This window comes from Thunnus thynnus, chromosome 18 (genome assembly GCF_963924715.1).
Source record: "Thunnus thynnus chromosome 18, fThuThy2.1, whole genome shotgun sequence".
Lineage (NCBI taxonomy): Eukaryota > Metazoa > Chordata > Actinopteri > Scombriformes > Scombridae > Thunnus > Thunnus thynnus.
Window position 1 is genome coordinate 23656081 of NC_089534.1, and position 18142 is coordinate 23674222.

General features: G+C 40.2%; 1 protein-coding gene across 1 annotated transcript in view; it reads right to left on the bottom strand.

Moving 5' to 3' along the window:
* The window catches only part of LOC137169912 (nesprin-2-like), a 90004-nt gene that overhangs the window by 40955 nt on the left and 30907 nt on the right, over positions 1-18142 (bottom strand). The window contains exons 45-68 of the mRNA XM_067573340.1: positions 16615-18093; positions 14378-14554; positions 13483-13638; positions 13037-13278; positions 10867-12925; positions 10427-10761; positions 10187-10331; positions 9759-9959; positions 9336-9595; positions 9106-9256; positions 8465-8608; positions 8223-8354; positions 7777-7959; positions 7484-7621; positions 6898-7083; positions 6249-6371; positions 5747-5929; positions 5238-5348; positions 4234-4335; positions 3680-3757; positions 2992-3417; positions 1411-1514; positions 1166-1310; positions 504-590 (exon numbers count right to left, since the gene is read on the bottom strand). Of these exons, the coding sequence (XP_067429441.1) occupies positions 504-590; positions 1166-1310; positions 1411-1514; positions 2992-3417; positions 3680-3757; positions 4234-4335; positions 5238-5348; positions 5747-5929; positions 6249-6371; positions 6898-7083; positions 7484-7621; positions 7777-7959; positions 8223-8354; positions 8465-8608; positions 9106-9256; positions 9336-9595; positions 9759-9959; positions 10187-10331; positions 10427-10761; positions 10867-12925; positions 13037-13278; positions 13483-13638; positions 14378-14554; positions 16615-18093 (7347 nt within the window). The remainder of the gene's footprint in view (positions 1-503; positions 591-1165; positions 1311-1410; positions 1515-2991; positions 3418-3679; positions 3758-4233; positions 4336-5237; positions 5349-5746; positions 5930-6248; positions 6372-6897; positions 7084-7483; positions 7622-7776; positions 7960-8222; positions 8355-8464; positions 8609-9105; positions 9257-9335; positions 9596-9758; positions 9960-10186; positions 10332-10426; positions 10762-10866; positions 12926-13036; positions 13279-13482; positions 13639-14377; positions 14555-16614; positions 18094-18142) is intronic.

The window sequence follows — 18142 nt, forward strand, 5'->3', positions numbered from 1 at the left end:
TGATATTTAGGAGCATCTCAGCTCTTTTTGAAAGCAACTTTAACGCATTATGAAATAACAGTTTGAAAGGATCTGGCAGCAGGTGCTATTCATTTGCTTCTCACTGCTACATTGATGAAGAAAGTTCCTGCTGAAGTAATTTAATTTTGTATTTATGTATTTATTGGGACCATGTACCGTGTTAAACATAAATGTTACCATTTGATGTACTGTACCAGATTTAGCTAGTCTAGCTTTCAGTTTCCACCAACAATAATAAAACACATAAAATACATACTGTCCACACATTTTCCTGTTTCTAGTTAGTGAGACAAACAATCATAGCATTTTGTTTAAATTAGCTTGTTAAACAAGGAACGTCAATATTAGCTGATCATTTGTCTTGTGAATGTGTGGTACTGTTTCTCAAACTCATGGTATTATTTAAATCAGTCAACACTTTATGGATGGGTCCTTTTGATTAGGAACACACTTGTATGCTGGGATGTTAGCTCTGTACTTACTATTTGTCTTAGCATGGCGATGGCCTCATGCACCCGCTGGAGGACAGCAGAGGCAGATCCTGTCGACACCAGCTCTCTTTCTGGAACCTAAACCGAAATAGATATTCGTAGTTTAAGTCATTGTGGGCGAAAGAAAAAAGAATGGAGGTAAGAACATAAGTAGGAAAGCATTGAAGGAATAACTGAACATGATACAAGGAGTTACAGTTACTGCAGTCGTCATTCATTTTCCTTTGGGGGCAAAGACATTTTGCTGGGTGTTTTATTTTGCCTCCTGTAAAACTAAATATTTTAGTGGCAGCTTTATCACTTACCAGCAAGCATAAATACAAATTCCAATCAATAGTATAACACATTTTTAAGGTTCTTAATATTGGTCCCTCTAATCATGTGGAACTATGAACTGTTAAAATGACAGCAGTGTCAATATAGAAGACAAAATCTTTTTTTTCCTCCTTTGCTTTCTGCATTCAGGTTTAATCTACGGTTGCTCTGGTAACAGATGTTATGGAGGAGTTGGTAGCATAGGAATCATTTTGCATCTATATATACTGTGGTGATCCCATCTCACCATTCACACACACATTATGTCTCACAAAAAAAAATCAGAATCAGCTTGTCTTAATCATCAATTAATCAGAAACTATTTTCATTTTAGTCACCTTTTCATTGCCTCCATCCTCTGAGCTGATTGAAGTTTGATGCTCCTCCTGAACCTTTTTCAGAGTGGTCAGTTTTTGAGAAATCTGGGTATGAAGTCGACTCCACTTTTGCTGCTCCTCGTCATCTTTTTTGTGTCCGGCCAATCTAGAGACCCAAGGGAGCACATGGAGATGTATGCTTGCAGCAACACACAATATTCATGCAAGGTATAAGCCTCGTCCACTCCCAGTAATAGACCTTTTACCTGATTGGCACCTCTGAGGAGTCCTGGGCATGTTGGGATTCTTCTACTAAACTGAAATGACTGGTGCTGACTTCACTTTGCTCCGTCAGCCCACTAAGAGTATCCTGAAAAGTAAAATGAAAGCAAACAAATAAATTAAATAAGAGTTTCTTGCTGTTGCTACTGTGTACTATTTGAGTGTCACTCCAGAAACATCACATTAGATATAATTCAGTTTGAGGGTTTTAATCAGTGGAAGACTGATTAATCCAACACTGAAGTCATGACTCAAACTGCATCATTCCTCTTAAATCCTCATGTGGGATTCACAGACATGTGGTCCTTGGGCAGAGTATATGCACACTATATTTCAAAAATTAAGTTGTGAGGAAGTGTACGTTTAAAAGAAAAAGCTAATATTGGTTTGATTACTGATTTTGTTTTTCATCCATTTAAAGAAAAATGGGCTAACGTGGTTTGAAACGGTCCAAAACTAATAACAAATGGTTTCATCAAAACTGAGTTTAGTGCTGAAATTTTATCTGCCTAAAAGGAAAAGATCTCTGTGTGCCCAGCTGAGCTGTGGTGTCTTACCATTACATTTGGAAACAGAACGTTCTGTTGGTATTGAAGAACAGGATTGGCTTTGTTAGTTATGTGAGTTAAATGAAGTAAAAAAATGAAATGCATTTTGTATGATAACTACAGAGAGAGATTATTCTTTCTTATGGAAGATGCTGAAATTATGAAAACACTTTGTGAAATGGACATTCTTGTTTAATGTGAGTAATGTGACAAAATGGTATGGGCTGCTTTTGTATTGTTTTTGTGACAAACATATTTTTCCCCAAACTACATAGAGTATGAGGTTTGCTGCAGTGAGTTGTTTTTCTTTGGAACATGAATCACCGGATATTGTTATTTATATGTGGAATGGACCACTTAAAGGTATACTATGCAGGATTTGTTAGTTTTTGTTTGTAAATACACAGCATTCAAACTTTTGTGTGAATGCAGAGCTTCATCCTGTCCGCTCTGGCCTCTCTGCTCTGCGTATGTATAGCTCAGCCACGTCCTCAGTCAAGCAGACACACAGACCTGCAGCTCTTTATACATCCATGACACAGAGACAGAGAGCAGAGCGGAGCAGAGGAGAGAGAAGGAGACAGTGATGTAACCTGGTTGCTAGGCTACGAGTCCTGACCTCACACCCTGCGAGCTGTTATTGGCTGGGGGCTACACACTCACTGTCCAAACGTTGACGCCCAGAAGCGCCGTGAACATAGCAAAATAATAGGAAAATAAGAAAATACAGGCAGAGGGCAGAGTCACTGTAGATAAATGCACCGCCACACACTTCTAGTGAGTCATAAGTGATGATTGAGATGGATTACTTTTGTATGAGTCTATACATTGTTTTTTTAGGAAAATCCTGCATAGTATACCTTTAATGGTATGACACGAAAAATAAAAAATGTATTCATTCATTCATATATCAAAGTTGAACATAACTGACTGATTAATATCATACTTTAAGAAATAAGCTTTTTACTGTGGAAAATTCTTTTAAAGAGCTTTTCCCTTTCTCCCTCAGCCACTTACCAGACCTTGATGGGGAGCTGTGGACGAAGACATATTTCCATCTTCCTCCTCTATGAACTCAACTGACGCTCTTGTGGCAGTGAACGGAGTTATAGGTCTTGCAGGAATGAGTCTTGTGTCTTCCACTGCCTGATGGGACTGTACATGAGGTTCAGTGACGATAGTTTCATGATTTTGAGGTCTGTGTTGGTCCAGTGAAGCAGCTGCAGTGATTAGCGGCTCAGTTGTTTCTGTCACAGTTTTGAGTCTTGATACTTCACCAGATTCGGCTTTGGGATCTAGTCTGTTTTCCATTGTTTTTAATCCAGTTTCAACATTTTCTGATCCAAACTTGGTATCAAGCCAAGCCTCAACAGAGGAACTTTCAGCACTTCTTGAGCTCGTCACCACTTCAGAACAAAACTGACCCGTCAGACTCTCCAGTGCCTAAAAGACAAGAGATTTTACTTTATATTAAAATCTTTAATTACTTTACTTTACTTCAAATTTATTAGTTTCTATATTAAAATAAAACACAAGAGAAATTACTTGTCAATTTGAGGAGTTAAGTATGTACAGTAACCATAAAGAAATAAAAAATAATATCAAAAACTTACCAAAACATACCAAATAATTTCAAGGTTAAGTTTCAGAAGGAAATGTTCGTTCATCAAACAAATATCATCTCCGAAATGAAAACATATTTTACCTTAATATCAGCGAGTGGCTTAATGTCAGATGCATCTTCACTTTGCACGTCTGTAGCATTGAGTGTGTCCTCTGGGTCCTAATACACGAGTCGTATAAATACACAAAAGCAAATGAAAAATATGCACGAACGCATGCATACGATGTGTGTGTATGAAAGGACAGGGTCCTGAGGAGCAACATATTTCAAGCAGCTGCTTCTGACAGCGCTAAATTGGAAAAGGACCGCCTGCCTCGCACAGTGTCATGTCAGCATGCTGTCCAGTTTGCAAAGATCTGCTAAAATCCTCCGCACCACAGGAAAGAGAAGCGATAGTACAGTTGAAAATTAATAGGTGAAGCAAAATTTCAGTGAAGCTGTGAAATGAAAGAAAGAACCCATAAAGTTTTGAGTTTCATTCCAAAACACATAGAATTACTAGTTGATAGTGTGACTATTTGTGAGGTCTTGAATAAGTAATAACTTCAGTGGTTTTCAGTAATGTAGTGACACCCAAAAGAAAAGAGGCACCCAGAGACATGCTCTCCTCAGCTGCAAATATTCATCAGATTTACCTCTGGAACACTGCATGTTAGTGTGTCAGAGGACGATGAGTGACAACTCTCATCTTCCTCATCCTCTTCTTCCTCTGAATTAGACACCTCAAAATCCTCCTGCTTTTAGTGATAAGGGTGAATGATATGATTAAAACTGTGCAGGAAAATGGAACAATAAAATTTCTTTCTAATGACCCTTTTCTTTCTTCTATTAACTAAAGTATGATGATTCCTCTATGTATTCTTCAAGCAATGAAGTTTCTTTTCCAGATGCACACCATCTCTCTCTTTTTTTTTTTTTAATTGAAAGCTGACAAATGTGATTTCAAGTACATTTTAAGTACAAAAAAAGGCTTGAACATCCCTGGTGACTAACAGAGTCTAATCGAGGTATACACGTTAATTAAGAGAACAAGTATTTGCTTAAAAAGTTAGCTTTTTGAGGAAGATTATTTATCTTCTCAACTTTTTTTTTGTTTGTTGTGTGCAGCATTCAGTAATCTCAATGTGATTCTACACACATACAAAAACTGAGCTAACGAAGATAGACCGGGCCCAGATAATTGTTAAAAATTACTTTCAACTGCATGCAAAGACGTACAATATGCAGTTTGCCAGTAGTATGTAGAACAGATCAGTTTTGAGGATTTGCTTGAGCCTGCCGCACAGGCACAGCAGAACAGACATTATGTTATTTAAGGGAACAGAGGGAATAAATGATAGTCACCAAGCTGGGCTTCCTTGAAGAATTAATCAATTTTTCTTGACATTTCCTTTTCAAAATACAGCTTCCAAAAATCAGTGACCAGTGAGACACCTGGACTTGTTGACTATCATTTTTATTTCCCAAAACAGTTTGATTAAAAAGTGGCAGACTGCTCTTAATTGTTAGCACAAAATAATAAAAGAAGGCGTTTAATTGGTTTAATTCAAAGAAGTTGCCAAGCCTTAAAATCAAACATCACCCTAGCATTTTTTTTAGCCGGTGTTTAAAGGTGAATGTTACCTAATCGTATTATTACCTGGGTGAAGTTTCTTTGTGTGGATCCATCTGGCTGCTGAATGTCTTCAGGAGGGTTGGAGGTTGTGGTGACGCCAAGATCTTTACTGGTTTCCTCCTCTTTAATCTTGTTCTTTGAAAGAGAGAAACAGAAAAAAGGTGACTAAAGTTGATGAAACATGTATTCCAGGTTGTACTGCAGTATATTGCAAATATTGGCGCCACTGTGCTGTGAGGAACAAAGCCGAGGGCCACTTCCAATACCAGAGATACAGAACAACCAGGAGTGTTTTATTGAAAAAGAAACATTATATTAAGATTCAAACTTTGGGTTTAGTTCCCTGTTGCTAACAAAAAACATACTTTCTTTCTTTATTTCATTCACAGTTAGGGTTAGGGTGATGTGATATGATATGATTGTGGCAACAAATTAAGGATTGCAGCTACAAGCAGTCCAATCATTAACTCCTCTACAGTAATGGATCAAACACGGTTTTTTCTACGTCCAGTGGCACTCAGACTTTGTTATACCTCCAGCAGCGAGGTTTGTTGCTGAGTGAGTTGTTCCAGCTCTTCGAGCGGCTGCAGGAGCAGTCTAGCTCTGGAGAAGACCACCAGGTTCTCCATTGCTCCCTGTGGGAGGTGAAGCTCTGGTTTGCATTTCTCCAACTCCTCCAGTGTCCTCTGCATCGATTGCACATTGGCCAGAATCACCTTTGGATTGATTTTGAAAAAAACAAACACCATGTGAGTAAACGGTACAGTTTACAATGAACCACTAATGCTTGGTGGATCTAAATCGGTTGACCAAAACTCAACAAAACTGCAAATTGTTACCTTTCTACCTGAGAATGCAGCAGATATTTTAAGTGTTATACGTCATACATCTGTGCTAATTTTACACTGAAGATTGACATATGAAAAGCTATTTTACTATTATACCACTGCTTGCATGTTCTCTTTTCTTTTCAATTAATTTGCATGTTTGTTTGTGTTTGCATGAAACTGATAAATAATTATCGTAATGCTTCACCTGCAGGTTTTGGAGATGCTCCGTCAGAGTGATGCTGGAGTTGTCCATTGAGGATAAAATCGTTCTGATCTTCGGGACATTCTTCTCCATCGTCTTTAGCTCAGCTTCCATGGCCTCCACCACCTGAAAAGGACATTGTCAGCTACTTTTTCAGAGGCTTGATTTGTATTTGTATAAGGCAGGAGAATGTAACAGCCCAAAAAACTGTCTTGGTGATCAAAAGGAATGTAATTTCATGATGTTATTGATTGCATATCTCTTGATTTTACATTATGTTAAAATATATCTGACTGGGACTTAAATTGGCCCCGTTATGTGGGACGTATGCCATATATCAACAATTTCCCTGGTTTATTTCTGATTTTGTAGCATGACATCTCTCTCTGCCCATGTTTTCTGCCACTTTCCAGTGTCCATATACTGTATGTATATGTGTGTTGTATAAATCTGAGGAGAATCCCAGTCACACAGAAAGATCCCAGACATTCAGGCAGGTGGTAAGATCTGCTCAAAGAAGGTAAATTTTCTCTGACAACCAGAATTTGGGAAAAAAACAACAAAATCATTCCAGCAATGCCACCAGCATTTGGGGTAACTAACAACCTGAAAGTCTGCAGTCTGTAGGAAGTCCTCTTTTTAAAATTCTTACCACAACAGCCTGCAGCAGCTGCTCCAGTGGCTCTAGGACGTTGCGTTGCATTGTGTGGACTTGTTGGTCATTCTGGTCCAGTCTCTCCTCCTGGGTGCTGATGTCACACACAGCAGAGATCTCAGCCAGCACTGATCTAAAGTCCTGCAGGGTGCCCCTGATCCTCACAGAGTCGTCCAGAACCAACTGCAGTTCAGGATTTAGAATTAGATTAATCTTTAACATGAAACCTGTAAAAAAGCTTGTGGATATTGTGGCTAAAACGGAATCATGTCTCAATAAATCCTACATATATGTTTTTTTTCATTTGTTTCTATCTTAACAATTTTGCTTTTTGTTTTTATGGTGAGTTTGTATTGTCTACCCTTTAAGAGTTACTTCACGTACTTTCTGATCTTTATATTTGGCTTGTTTTGCTTTTTCTCATTTAAATGATGAATGCAATCTTTGTTTGTTTTATTGTGGCTCATGTTTTGTAGACCCCAGGAAGATAAGCGACTGCTCTGTGGAAGTGGGATCTAAATAAAGAATAAAGAATAAGGACATGATCTGATGCGTTTTTTGCTAGTTACATTGTGTCTCTGACCTGCAGGGCTTTTGCATGATTCTGGAGGCTTCTGGCTGTTGTGAATGAGCAAGGAGCGTTGAGCCATGACTGGGCCTCATCCAACCAGCAGATGGCACTGTACAGAATATCTTCAAACTCCTGGAGACAGGCAGGGATCTGAAACAGAGGAAAAAGTATTAAAAAATATTTCAAAGCTGGAAGTTGCTTTACCAGACTTTCAGAAGCCTCTTTTCACCTTGACATGTTGACCTGTGATGTGCATTCAGTACCCTACTGTGGGCTTTAAAAAAATACAACATAGTGTGCCTGACCTTGCTGAGGAAGGCAGTGCGTTGCTCGGCCATCTGCGCTGCGTTTTGGTAGAGCTGCAGTGGCTGTGTGAGTTGGTCCATGAGTAGATGGGCTTGATTTGGCTGCTCCTCCGCAAGATCCTGCACCTCGTTCTCTAGGAGCATCAGGCGGCTGTGCCATGCATCCAGCTCATCCCACACATGCTGCAGAACAGAGGATCAACAGTATATGTAGGGCTTTGAGGCAACAATGTAATCCTGGATTGCTTTTAGGACATAGTAGCTGTTTGATTCAATTCAGTTGTCAGAAGAGAGCAGACATGGTTACCCCCTTTTTACTGTAAAGTGATCATTTAGACACTAATAATCTCATTTGTTTGAACATATATAAAAACAGTATTATCAAAAATATGATAACACGCAGACTCTGACACAAACTAAACAAAAGCCAAAAGATACACACACACCTTGAGCACATTTTGAGACTCATTGAATGTTGTACTTCTCTGCTCCAGTATTGCTTTCACTTTCTCCAGGCCAGAAACCAACTCCACCACTTGACTAGCCAGTTTCTGAACCAGGCTGCTCCTCTCCAAGACCTGTAGAACAATAACACACACACATGCAAAAAGTAATTAAAGAGGGTTTGGCGGGAAGATAGATCATACTGTATGTCACTGAGAATGGATTCAGCGCTGTTGTCTGTTACCTTCTCCTCAGCTCTCTGTAGGGACAGTTGAACTTCTTGTATCCGTTTGCCAAGATCAGCTGGAATCTCATCATAATGGCTCTGTACACCGTCCATGATATATTTTAGTTTGGCCTTCTGGGAAGACAATTCTTTTCTGAGCTCCTGTAAGTGTGGAAATGCAAGAGAAAATGAGGGAAGACCAGGTAAAATGAAGAGAGAGAGAAACTGAAAGAAGGCAGTAAAAACATAGCTCTAAACTCGTTTTTTCTCTTAAATGTATTTGTTATCCAGTTACAGGTTTGAGGTAAGTTCACAACCCCTCACAAGTTTAACATGATCTATCTTTAAAGCAGAGGGATGGCAATAGAGCATTTATTGTACTGCTAAGTATTCACAGATGAGACAGTTTAGACTGATTAGCACATTGAAAGACCACTTAAGGTCTGAAATCTAATAAGTGATGCTCCACGTGGTCTGTAGCTACAACTGACAAAAACATGCACACAGATTATGTTTCTCACTGGGGCTGGGATCACTTATAAACAGGCACCAACCATATAAAATGTCATATTTTTTCCTTTCATAATAGTCGGTGTCTGCTTTTCTACAAATTGTCAAATGTCCAAACTTTCACTATAAAGCATAAAAAGGAGCCTGACCTGTTGTTTTCTTAGATTCGAACAGGTTTCCAGCACAGGAAGAATGGCAACTATGTGTTCCTCCACTTCTCCTATCTCCTCTTGAACTTGTTGTCTCTCCTTCTCCTCTGCCTGAGCTGCAGCTACCACCAGCAGGTTCTTCTCTTTCAAGCTGTGGAGAACAGGCTCATTTTGGCATCTCTGATATAAATGAATAATCACTGTCCACATGAATATCAAACAAATCCTACCTCCTGACATTCTCTTGGATCTTCACCAGTGTTTTGCCAACAGGCCCAGGACTGATGGGATCTTGGGAACTGGATAAACTCAGAGCGTGCTCCAGTTGATGCTCCAGGGAGGCTAAAGCCTGCTGCTCTTGTTCCAGCCCAGCCTGATGCATCTCAGCCTGGGCCAGAAGCTCCTGGGGTTCCTCTTGAGTGAAGCTCACAGTGGAGGAGTCGGGAACATCAGCCTGAAGACTGGCCAAAAAGCTGCAACACTGCTCCATCTAAAGAAAATAGAATTTAATCCTCAATACATTTGTCTGGCAATAATCCCTCAGTTCTGCAACTTCACACACATTTAAAGTTTCATATTAAAACAGTTATTTCAATTTAGTATTCATTCATTTGTCTGATTCATTCAAAGCCTCTATGCTAAGTAAAGCTCACAGTAGTAGTGATGTCCCTCCATTCCTCTCCTCTCTGTTCTGTGTGTGCCATCAGGAGGCCGACTCCACGTCGTAATGATACCCAGCGACTCCAGAGAGCGCCAAGCTCGCTGCCCTTTCCAACCCCACAGCCCTGCATTGGACATCCAGCTCTCAGATCTTCTATCTTCCCAGCAAGGCTGCGGAGATCCTCCATCAGAAGCTTCATGCAGAGATTTTTAAAAAGTTCAAATTAAAATTTATATCAGGCAGATTTCCTTTTATGTACCATATATGGGTCAAACACTTAAAAGCATTCAGAGTTAGAGGTAAATGTGGGACTCTAAACATATAAGAGTTGTTTATTGTCAAAATTAATGACATGCAAGGTTCAAATGGAATAGCGAAACAGTTGCTAGACACTAGCAAATTACTGCTAATCTAACCTACCTTAACTCTTTCATGTTGGGCAACACATTTGTCATATGAAGTCACTTGTACTGCAGCACAGTCTGAAATCTTGGCTCCAAATCCAGAAAGACGCTGCCGTATGTCTTCATGACAGCTCCTGTGACTTTTTTGTCTTTTTTCACACCTGTGAGAAATTTGTCTTTAAGGGTTCTTTCTTTTTTAAAATCATAAACAAGCAAAACAGAACAGCAGAAACACATCTAGAAAGCTATTCATTACCTCTGCAGGGACTGCAGCCTGAGCTGGGCCTGGGCCTCCAGTATAGCTCTTCCCACCAACAACTGACTGAGGATATTAATGTGGAGCTGCTCAATCTTTGGGCGCAACATGCAGGGCTGCTGGGGCACCAGTTCCTCAAGGTGGCAGATATGAGCCTGAAATCCATCTTCAAGAGCTTCTAGAGCCTGCTGGGTCTGTCTTTGCTCCTCAGTACAGTCCAGAAATCCTCCAGGAGCTGATAAGAAGGTGGCTTCAGCATTATGAAGGAAGCCTATTGCTCCCTGAGCAGCCCACTGATAATCCTTCAAGGATTCTCGAGCCTGGGATAAACTCTCCTGTTGAATACATGATCAAGCAAAATTTAGTGAAACAAAAAATATGAATTGTGCAGTGTAAAAACTCAAAAGCAGGCTATATTAACTGAAAATATTTAAGCTTACCATTTGTAAATGGCACTCTTTCATTGCAGCATCTCTAAGCGAGTACAGTTCCTTGTAGTTCTTCTTTAAGTTAATTTTTTCTTTCTGTCCCAAAGCTTCAAACACCCGCATTCCAGACTCCATATTTCTCCAAATAACCCAACATCTTTGTAGTGCAATGTCTATTGCTTTTTCATCTGGATTGATTGGTTTGGCTTCCTGACGCTCCAGTCTTGTACTTTGGAAAAGCTCCATTAAGGCAGGAAGCTCAGAGGAAAGACGCAGCCCTAGCAGAAGCTTGGCCTCCAGGTTTTTGATATGATCTGTGACAGAATGCTCCCAGGAGACTAAAGTTTCCACAGTGTGATGAATCCTCTGCCTCTCTGAATTAAGCTGTGATGGATACAATTCTTGAGCTATGGCCTCCAGTTGGTCTGCTGCTTCTTGACACTGTGTCTTCACCAAAGGGAGTTCAACTAAGAGTGACTGGCATAGTCTGAACCTCTCACCCACTCTGATTGTTTTGTCTTTGGCACGCTGGATTTGCTCTTTGGCAATGTCCCTAGATTCCTCCATTTGTCCCCTAAGGTGCTGATATTTGTCTTGCTCAAAGGCATGAATACTAAGAGCTTTGCACCTGTCTTGCAGTTCCCCAATGGTGCACAGCAGTGAGCTACGCTTGGCCTCCTGGCAGTGCTGAATGTCTTGTACTTGACACTGATGTTCCATTAGCATGTGCTTCATTAGTGCAATTGTTGAAAAGGATTCCTGTGCTAAGGGGAACCGAAGCTGCTCTAAATCAGTGGAGATTTGCTTTAAACTAGCCTGGATGGTAGACAGCTCCTCATCTGAAGCGGCCCGCTCATGAATCAGCTCCTCTAATTCCCAGCTGGTTGCTTTCTCATGAGCCAGCAATACATCTAATTCTGTCCAAAGGCCTGAAAGCCTATTGACAAGGTAGCGGCTCTCTCCTGGGCTCAGCCCTGCTGCTACTTCCTTGCAACTTTCTGCCATTACCTCCACCAGATGTAGATGCCTCTCTATCTCAACTGTGGTTAACTTGTGAATCTTTAGCTCACTCTCCAGCTTTCCTGTATCAGCTTTGGAAACATTCTCAATGTGAGCACAGGGGTCTCTATTAGCATGTGTTTCCGCTAGCCAGACATCCATGCTGGCAAGCTGGCCTAATAGTTTCTCCCTCTCCTGTAGATTTTTCTTCATGGTGTCAAGAACATGATTCAAGCTCTCAGCAATGCCTCTGTACAGGTCTTCTACTGTCTTCAATACTCGGTCACATTCCTCGTTATCCATGTCAGATGCTAAGGCTTTCATTTCTTTAACTTCTACCTGCATGTTGGAACGTCTGGTTAAAATATCAGTCTGACATTTCTTCATCTCAACAATCTGAATACGAGCCTCCTCAGGGAAAAGAGACAACTTTTTCCCAATTGAGATATGGTTTTCTGCCTGTTTTGCCCATATGATCAAGTCCCGTAATTGATTGTTGATCTTAGCTGAAGAAACGTAACCAGCACTACATGTGGAAGTGTCCAGCTTGCTCTTGGTGATGTTGAGCAAGGACCACAATTCCTGAAGATTATGTTTGATCTCAATCTTCTCTTTCTGACCCAGAGAGAAATGGACAAGAGCGTCTGACTGGGACTGTAGGTGCAGATAAAGCTGGTTATACAGTTTTAGGTCTGCGGTCAAACAAATCAGTTCCAACATGCTTTTGCTATCATGGATTTTCCCAGCAGATTGTGTGAAAATGTTGGATTTCTGAAGAGCTTCAAGCTTTTCTTTAAGATGTTTGGCCTCTTTTATGAGAAGAGCAGATTGAGAGGCAGAGTTTGAGGCATGCTGCAGAGCTCTCTTGATACTTCCTTTCAAAAGCCTCCATTCTTCCTGGACATCTCCAAGCTGGGCAAGAAGAGCACCTGAGCTTTCAGCCTTGCTCAAGTGGACTGACAACTGGCTACTTAATCGGAGGAGCTCTTCCATCATGTCTTTCTTCAGTTCCATGGTTTTCAGCAGGGCATGGAGTTTTTCAGCTTGAAGAGCACTACTTCCTAAAGCATTTCTAACAAAACCAGCAACAAAAGACTATGAGTATATCAAGTACACAAACAAATACTCTCAAGAAATGATGCTGTTTACTACAATATAGGCTTCAAATTAAGAGATTACTCACAAGCTCCTTTTTTCATTCTCAGCCGCCAGAACATCCAGGAAAGCTCTAGTGATATTCATTTGTTTGTGATACTGTTTGACCTGATCCAGCTGTGCAGCTTTGACCTGCACTGTGGCAGATGCATCCAGCAGTGCAGCACTCCATTGTCCTTCAACGCTTTTCAACACGCCTGGGTCACCAACCCCAGCAGAACTTGTGTTTTTCACTGTAGCCACTTGCTCCAGCACGCAGCGGTTGTAGTCCTACAGCCGACGGAGCAGACAACAGACTTTACATTTTTCTACATTATTGCTTTTTTGATAGTAGATCATGTGTTATATTAAATATCTATTTAGTTTATTTCATTTTAAAAAAATATTACACCAAAATGAATTTCTTATGAAACAGAAGATAGTGCAAAGTATAGTGGTCTTAACTAAGGAAAATAAGTAAATAGAAGTACATGCCTGTGCCTCCTCCAGCTGTTTGGCCATAGCTGTGACATCCAGCCGTGCTGGTTGATATCGACATGCCAGAACCTTCTGGACTGTTCGTACCAATCGAATCTCTGGCTCACCAGGAGAGGACTTCAGGTACCAGTTTAAATCAATGTGTGGTGTCCTCTGTGACATGACAAACAAAATAAAAATGGTGGGAAAAATATGTATAAATAAAACAGTTTTTTAGAGCTATCTACAAGCCTGAGCCCCTATAAGTGATAATAATGACAACAGTGTAAAAAGCAGGAGAAACACAAGCCAAAAAAAGGAAAAGCCAACAAACTCATCAGATTATAGTTTGCTCTTTCTGTCTAAAAACCTAAAAATAGTAGCCTCATTGCAGGCTAAAATGACTGTGGGCAACAAGAGCACAAAAATGATATATCATTCCAAACTTAAGCAGTATCACATTTTGTATAAAAAGTGTTCAAACTGTGGCAGTACAAGTCACACACTGTGTACTCAGGGAAATAAGACTCTGCTAATGACCCTGCAGGAAGTCGTTGCATCTCATAGGTCCCTTCCTGTGGACATTCCTCTCAGTGGCATCATGGAAACACACAAACATCAATCAAAAATTGCCGGCCTTATCTGCTCACTGTTCCATGCATTTATAATTGACCTCTTGCCCTTAGATAGAGATAACTCAAATGTTTAGAGTTTCATTTACTTACTATGCTGTTTGCAACGACAGTTTGTAGATAATGTATCATAAGTATCAAAGGAATGAATTGAATAAGTATTTAACCTTTGGTGCACAAATTCTGAGAAGAGTTAAGTAAGAGTTAAGTAAACTCATAACAACATATTTTTGTAGATTAACAAGCTCAGCTCTTGATGCAGAAAAACAGTTGATACTTACATTTATAATGTTACTTCTTTCCACCAAGGTCTGGATCTCGGAAAAAATGTCCTGCATGGTGGACGTGTGTTTGCTGGACTCAGATCCAGGTGATCCACCTGTCACCTCTCCGGCTCCTGGATCAGCTGCCAACTCCTGCGCCGTCCTCTCAGGCTCCATGTCCTCCTGGATCTGAGGCTATCAACACAGGCGACAAGGGTGGCGTCACATTTGAGCTTTCTTCCCTGTGTTTGTCCACAGATAATAACAGAGCTTCCTGTTCTTTCCTCGATTCACAGCAGTGAATATTACTATGTTGACGGTGGCCCGGCGAGTCAGTACAGTTAAAACAGGAATGTGCCTAAGAAGGGAGCAGTCTGCCCTGAGGGAGAAGGATTCTACAAAGTACTGCCTACTACCCTCTTTAAAGAAACAACTGATCTGTTATAATGCGGTTAGTCAGGGCAAACACCAAAACATGACATGAACTGTCAAGCTACTAGACTGCAAACGGGGGGGTGCCTTTTGAAATATTTTGGGCATGACTATGGTGTGTCTTGGAGCAAGGTGTGAATGAGCGGGAAGAGAATTTGAACACACACAGCACATTTCTGACTTGCTGTAGGGAAAAAAGTAAAAAGAGTAATATTTTATACTATTTAAGGGACTAGTGCGTAGGATTTAATGGCATCTGGTGGTGAGGTTGCAGATTGCAGCCTCTCTATGTAGATATAAAGGGCTCATTCTAAGGTAACGAAAACACTACAATTCTTATTTTCAGGCGATTATAAACTAATTAAAACATACTTATGAATATTATATTCCATTTCTGCCATGTCTGTTCTGCTAGATGCTACTAAATTCTACACACTGCACCTTTAAGTCAATTTTGACTTAAAAAAGAGGTTTTCAGAAAGATAGGGGCATATGACCAACTTAAGTGGCAGTCGATGAGAGTAAACTTTATTTCTTTCCAGGAGCTGAGTGTACTTTCTACTACAGTATGAAAGCAGCATTCCTTATCTAGGGTTTTAAAATAAATACCTGTCATATAAGTATTTTTCACAGCTTGGATAAACTGTACACTTTTGTTCAAATGTTTCTGAACACTATATTAGTGTATGCTTTAATATCTCTGGTTAAATCTCAAGTGTTTATTCACCTAAAATTGGAAAATTAAAAAAGAAATGAGAGAAATATTGTAATTTTTAATTCATTTTATTGGAACTGTCCCCTGAATCATGATCACTCATCAGGCAGCTTTAGCAAAAACACAATGTATGTTTGACATTTATAAACACAACTTGTTGACTTCCCCACTGCAGCACCCTTAAATAAATCTCTAATAAATCTTGTATTTGGTGGAACATTTTAAGACACTCAGCAGTCATCATGGGAAACAAATGTCAGCTGTAGAGAGAAGGCACGCTGTTATTACTGAGAATAATGACAGGTTGACTGAGGAAGAAATTCCCCAAAAATGTCAAGTATTTTTGAGCACTACAGCGTATGCTGTCAAAAGGAATCTAGAAACTGGAAGAAACTCACCAGCAACAGGTCTGGTGATGAGTGGTCTCCAGATAATATAAATGTCAAAAAAAAAGCTTACAATAAGCTGGCAAATGAGTGCACTTTCTCTGCAGATACTGGCAGTTACCACATTTACAGGAGGCAAAAAATGTGAAAGAGGCAAAAAAGCCAAAGAGTAGTAGTAGTAGTAAAGTAATAATGCATGTGTGGCTGTCTATCTTTCCTCTCTTTCAGGCACTGGCAGTGAATGTGGGTACTTCTTTAGTTTTTCTGGATGTCACGGCAGACCATAAGGATCTTTATTTCTACCTCATCTTTTTTGTAATCATTCTTCTGAGTACACAGGCAACACCTAACCCACAGAAAACTGACCACACTAAAGCTTTTTCCATGTTTCTTTCCTGAGGATTTGGTGGTGTCTTTACTATTATCATTATCTAATCACCCAGGTGTTAATATCATCAAACAAATTGCATCATATTGGAGGTTGATGATATAGAGCGACTGATATCTGATTTAATTTAAATAATTGATTGTTGTAATCACTAAACAAACCTTTACAACAGGCATAAAGAGTCTCTTTTTTCAGTTTCATAACCAAGAGATGTTATGTGTTTCCCATCCAGCGTGCCTCACTAACAAATCAAGTTTTGTATCAGAAAAGCAAAATTATGAGAAAAAGAAGGGTGAGTAAGAAAGTCAAAGTAGAACACTAATATGAAACCTACCTGCTCCTGTGTCATCTCTTTGGCCTCCAGCGATGCAGGTAACTTTGACTCACTTTCCACATTTGGCACTGTAGACTCACATCTTTCTGGCACTTTTAAATATTTGGTCTCTGTGCGGTCAGGGTCACTTGCCTCTTCAGTCTTTTCTCCCTCTGCCATCTCTGCATATCCCGTACCTTTGCTCTGTGCGGTGTCAACAGCCGTCAGCTGTATCTGGGTTTCCGTCAAAGACTCTCCTGTTTGCACTGAACCTTTCACTGTGCACAAGACTGGGCTCATTGTTCGCTCCTCAGGGTGGCACAAATCTGTCATCTCCTCTTGTTTGACATGCGGAAATGTTGTTCCTGCTGGATCTGAACCACTGACATGAAATTCAGCAACAGAGCCACGTGATGTGGAGGAATTCGACACTTCATTGTGTGTTTTGTCATGGGTTTCTAAGTTTTCTAAGCATCTAAATTTGGCACCTGTAGATTTTAACTCATTCAGTTCTGTACCTAATAAAGCAGGGGGGGTTTCCGACATTGAGTCTGTCACTTGAGATGGGCTTGATTCAAGATTATCTAAACAAGGGCTTTTGAAATCTGTTTTATCTGATTCAGGAATGACTGATGTTGAAAACAGTCCAGATTTCCTCTCGGGGAGCCTTGAACTGTTGAAATTCTGGTACTTTGCATCAACCAGCTCTGCTTCCTGATGATACCAGAGTTCATCTGGCTCCATGTCCAACACAATTGTAAACACTCTCTTTGGGGTCACACTAATGGCCTTACAGTGTTTCTCTAGTTCTTGTGCAGCATTAATTCCCCTAAATGTGTCTGATTGTGCTGCTACATGTCCAGATTGATTTTCATGAGTTGGTAATGGGATGTCCTCTAGCTTTACCCCATTACCAATATCTGGGGATTTCTGCAAGGGCTCAGTGTTGTCTTGCTGAGCCATTAAACTCTTGTTGAGCGTAAGAGGCGATTCTGACACTAAACACTCTGTATCGTTTACATTTATTGTGCTGATATCTTTTGGCCTGAGATCAGTCTTCAAAAAATCTGTCTCTGTTTTTGGAGGAGTTGATGTTAACTCTTGTGACTGTTGTTGAGTTTTTGATATGGAAATATGTGGGATTTCTGCAAATTGGACTTGATAAGGAGCTAAGGCATCTTCTGTTTGTGTAAGGCTATCTGCTTGTTGCATAGAAATACATGCTTGGTCAAATTTTGTACCATTAGCATCCACATGTGATCCTCCTGATGTGTGCATGGCAGGTTCTGTTGAGGGATGATGTCTCTCTGAAATGCAGGAAGAGCCTTTGATTTGAATTTTGTTGTCATTCAGATCAGAGTTTTTCCTGTAGTCTGATGCTGAAGGAGGAGGACACATGGTCAACGTTTCATCAGGTGAAACTGAGTGCAACGTATCACATCCGCTTCTAACAGTCTCTTCCAATTCTCCTTCTCTTTGACTCTGACTGACCTGTGAAACCTGTGAAATTGAACAAAAGTGTTAACAACACAATCAATTCTATATCATT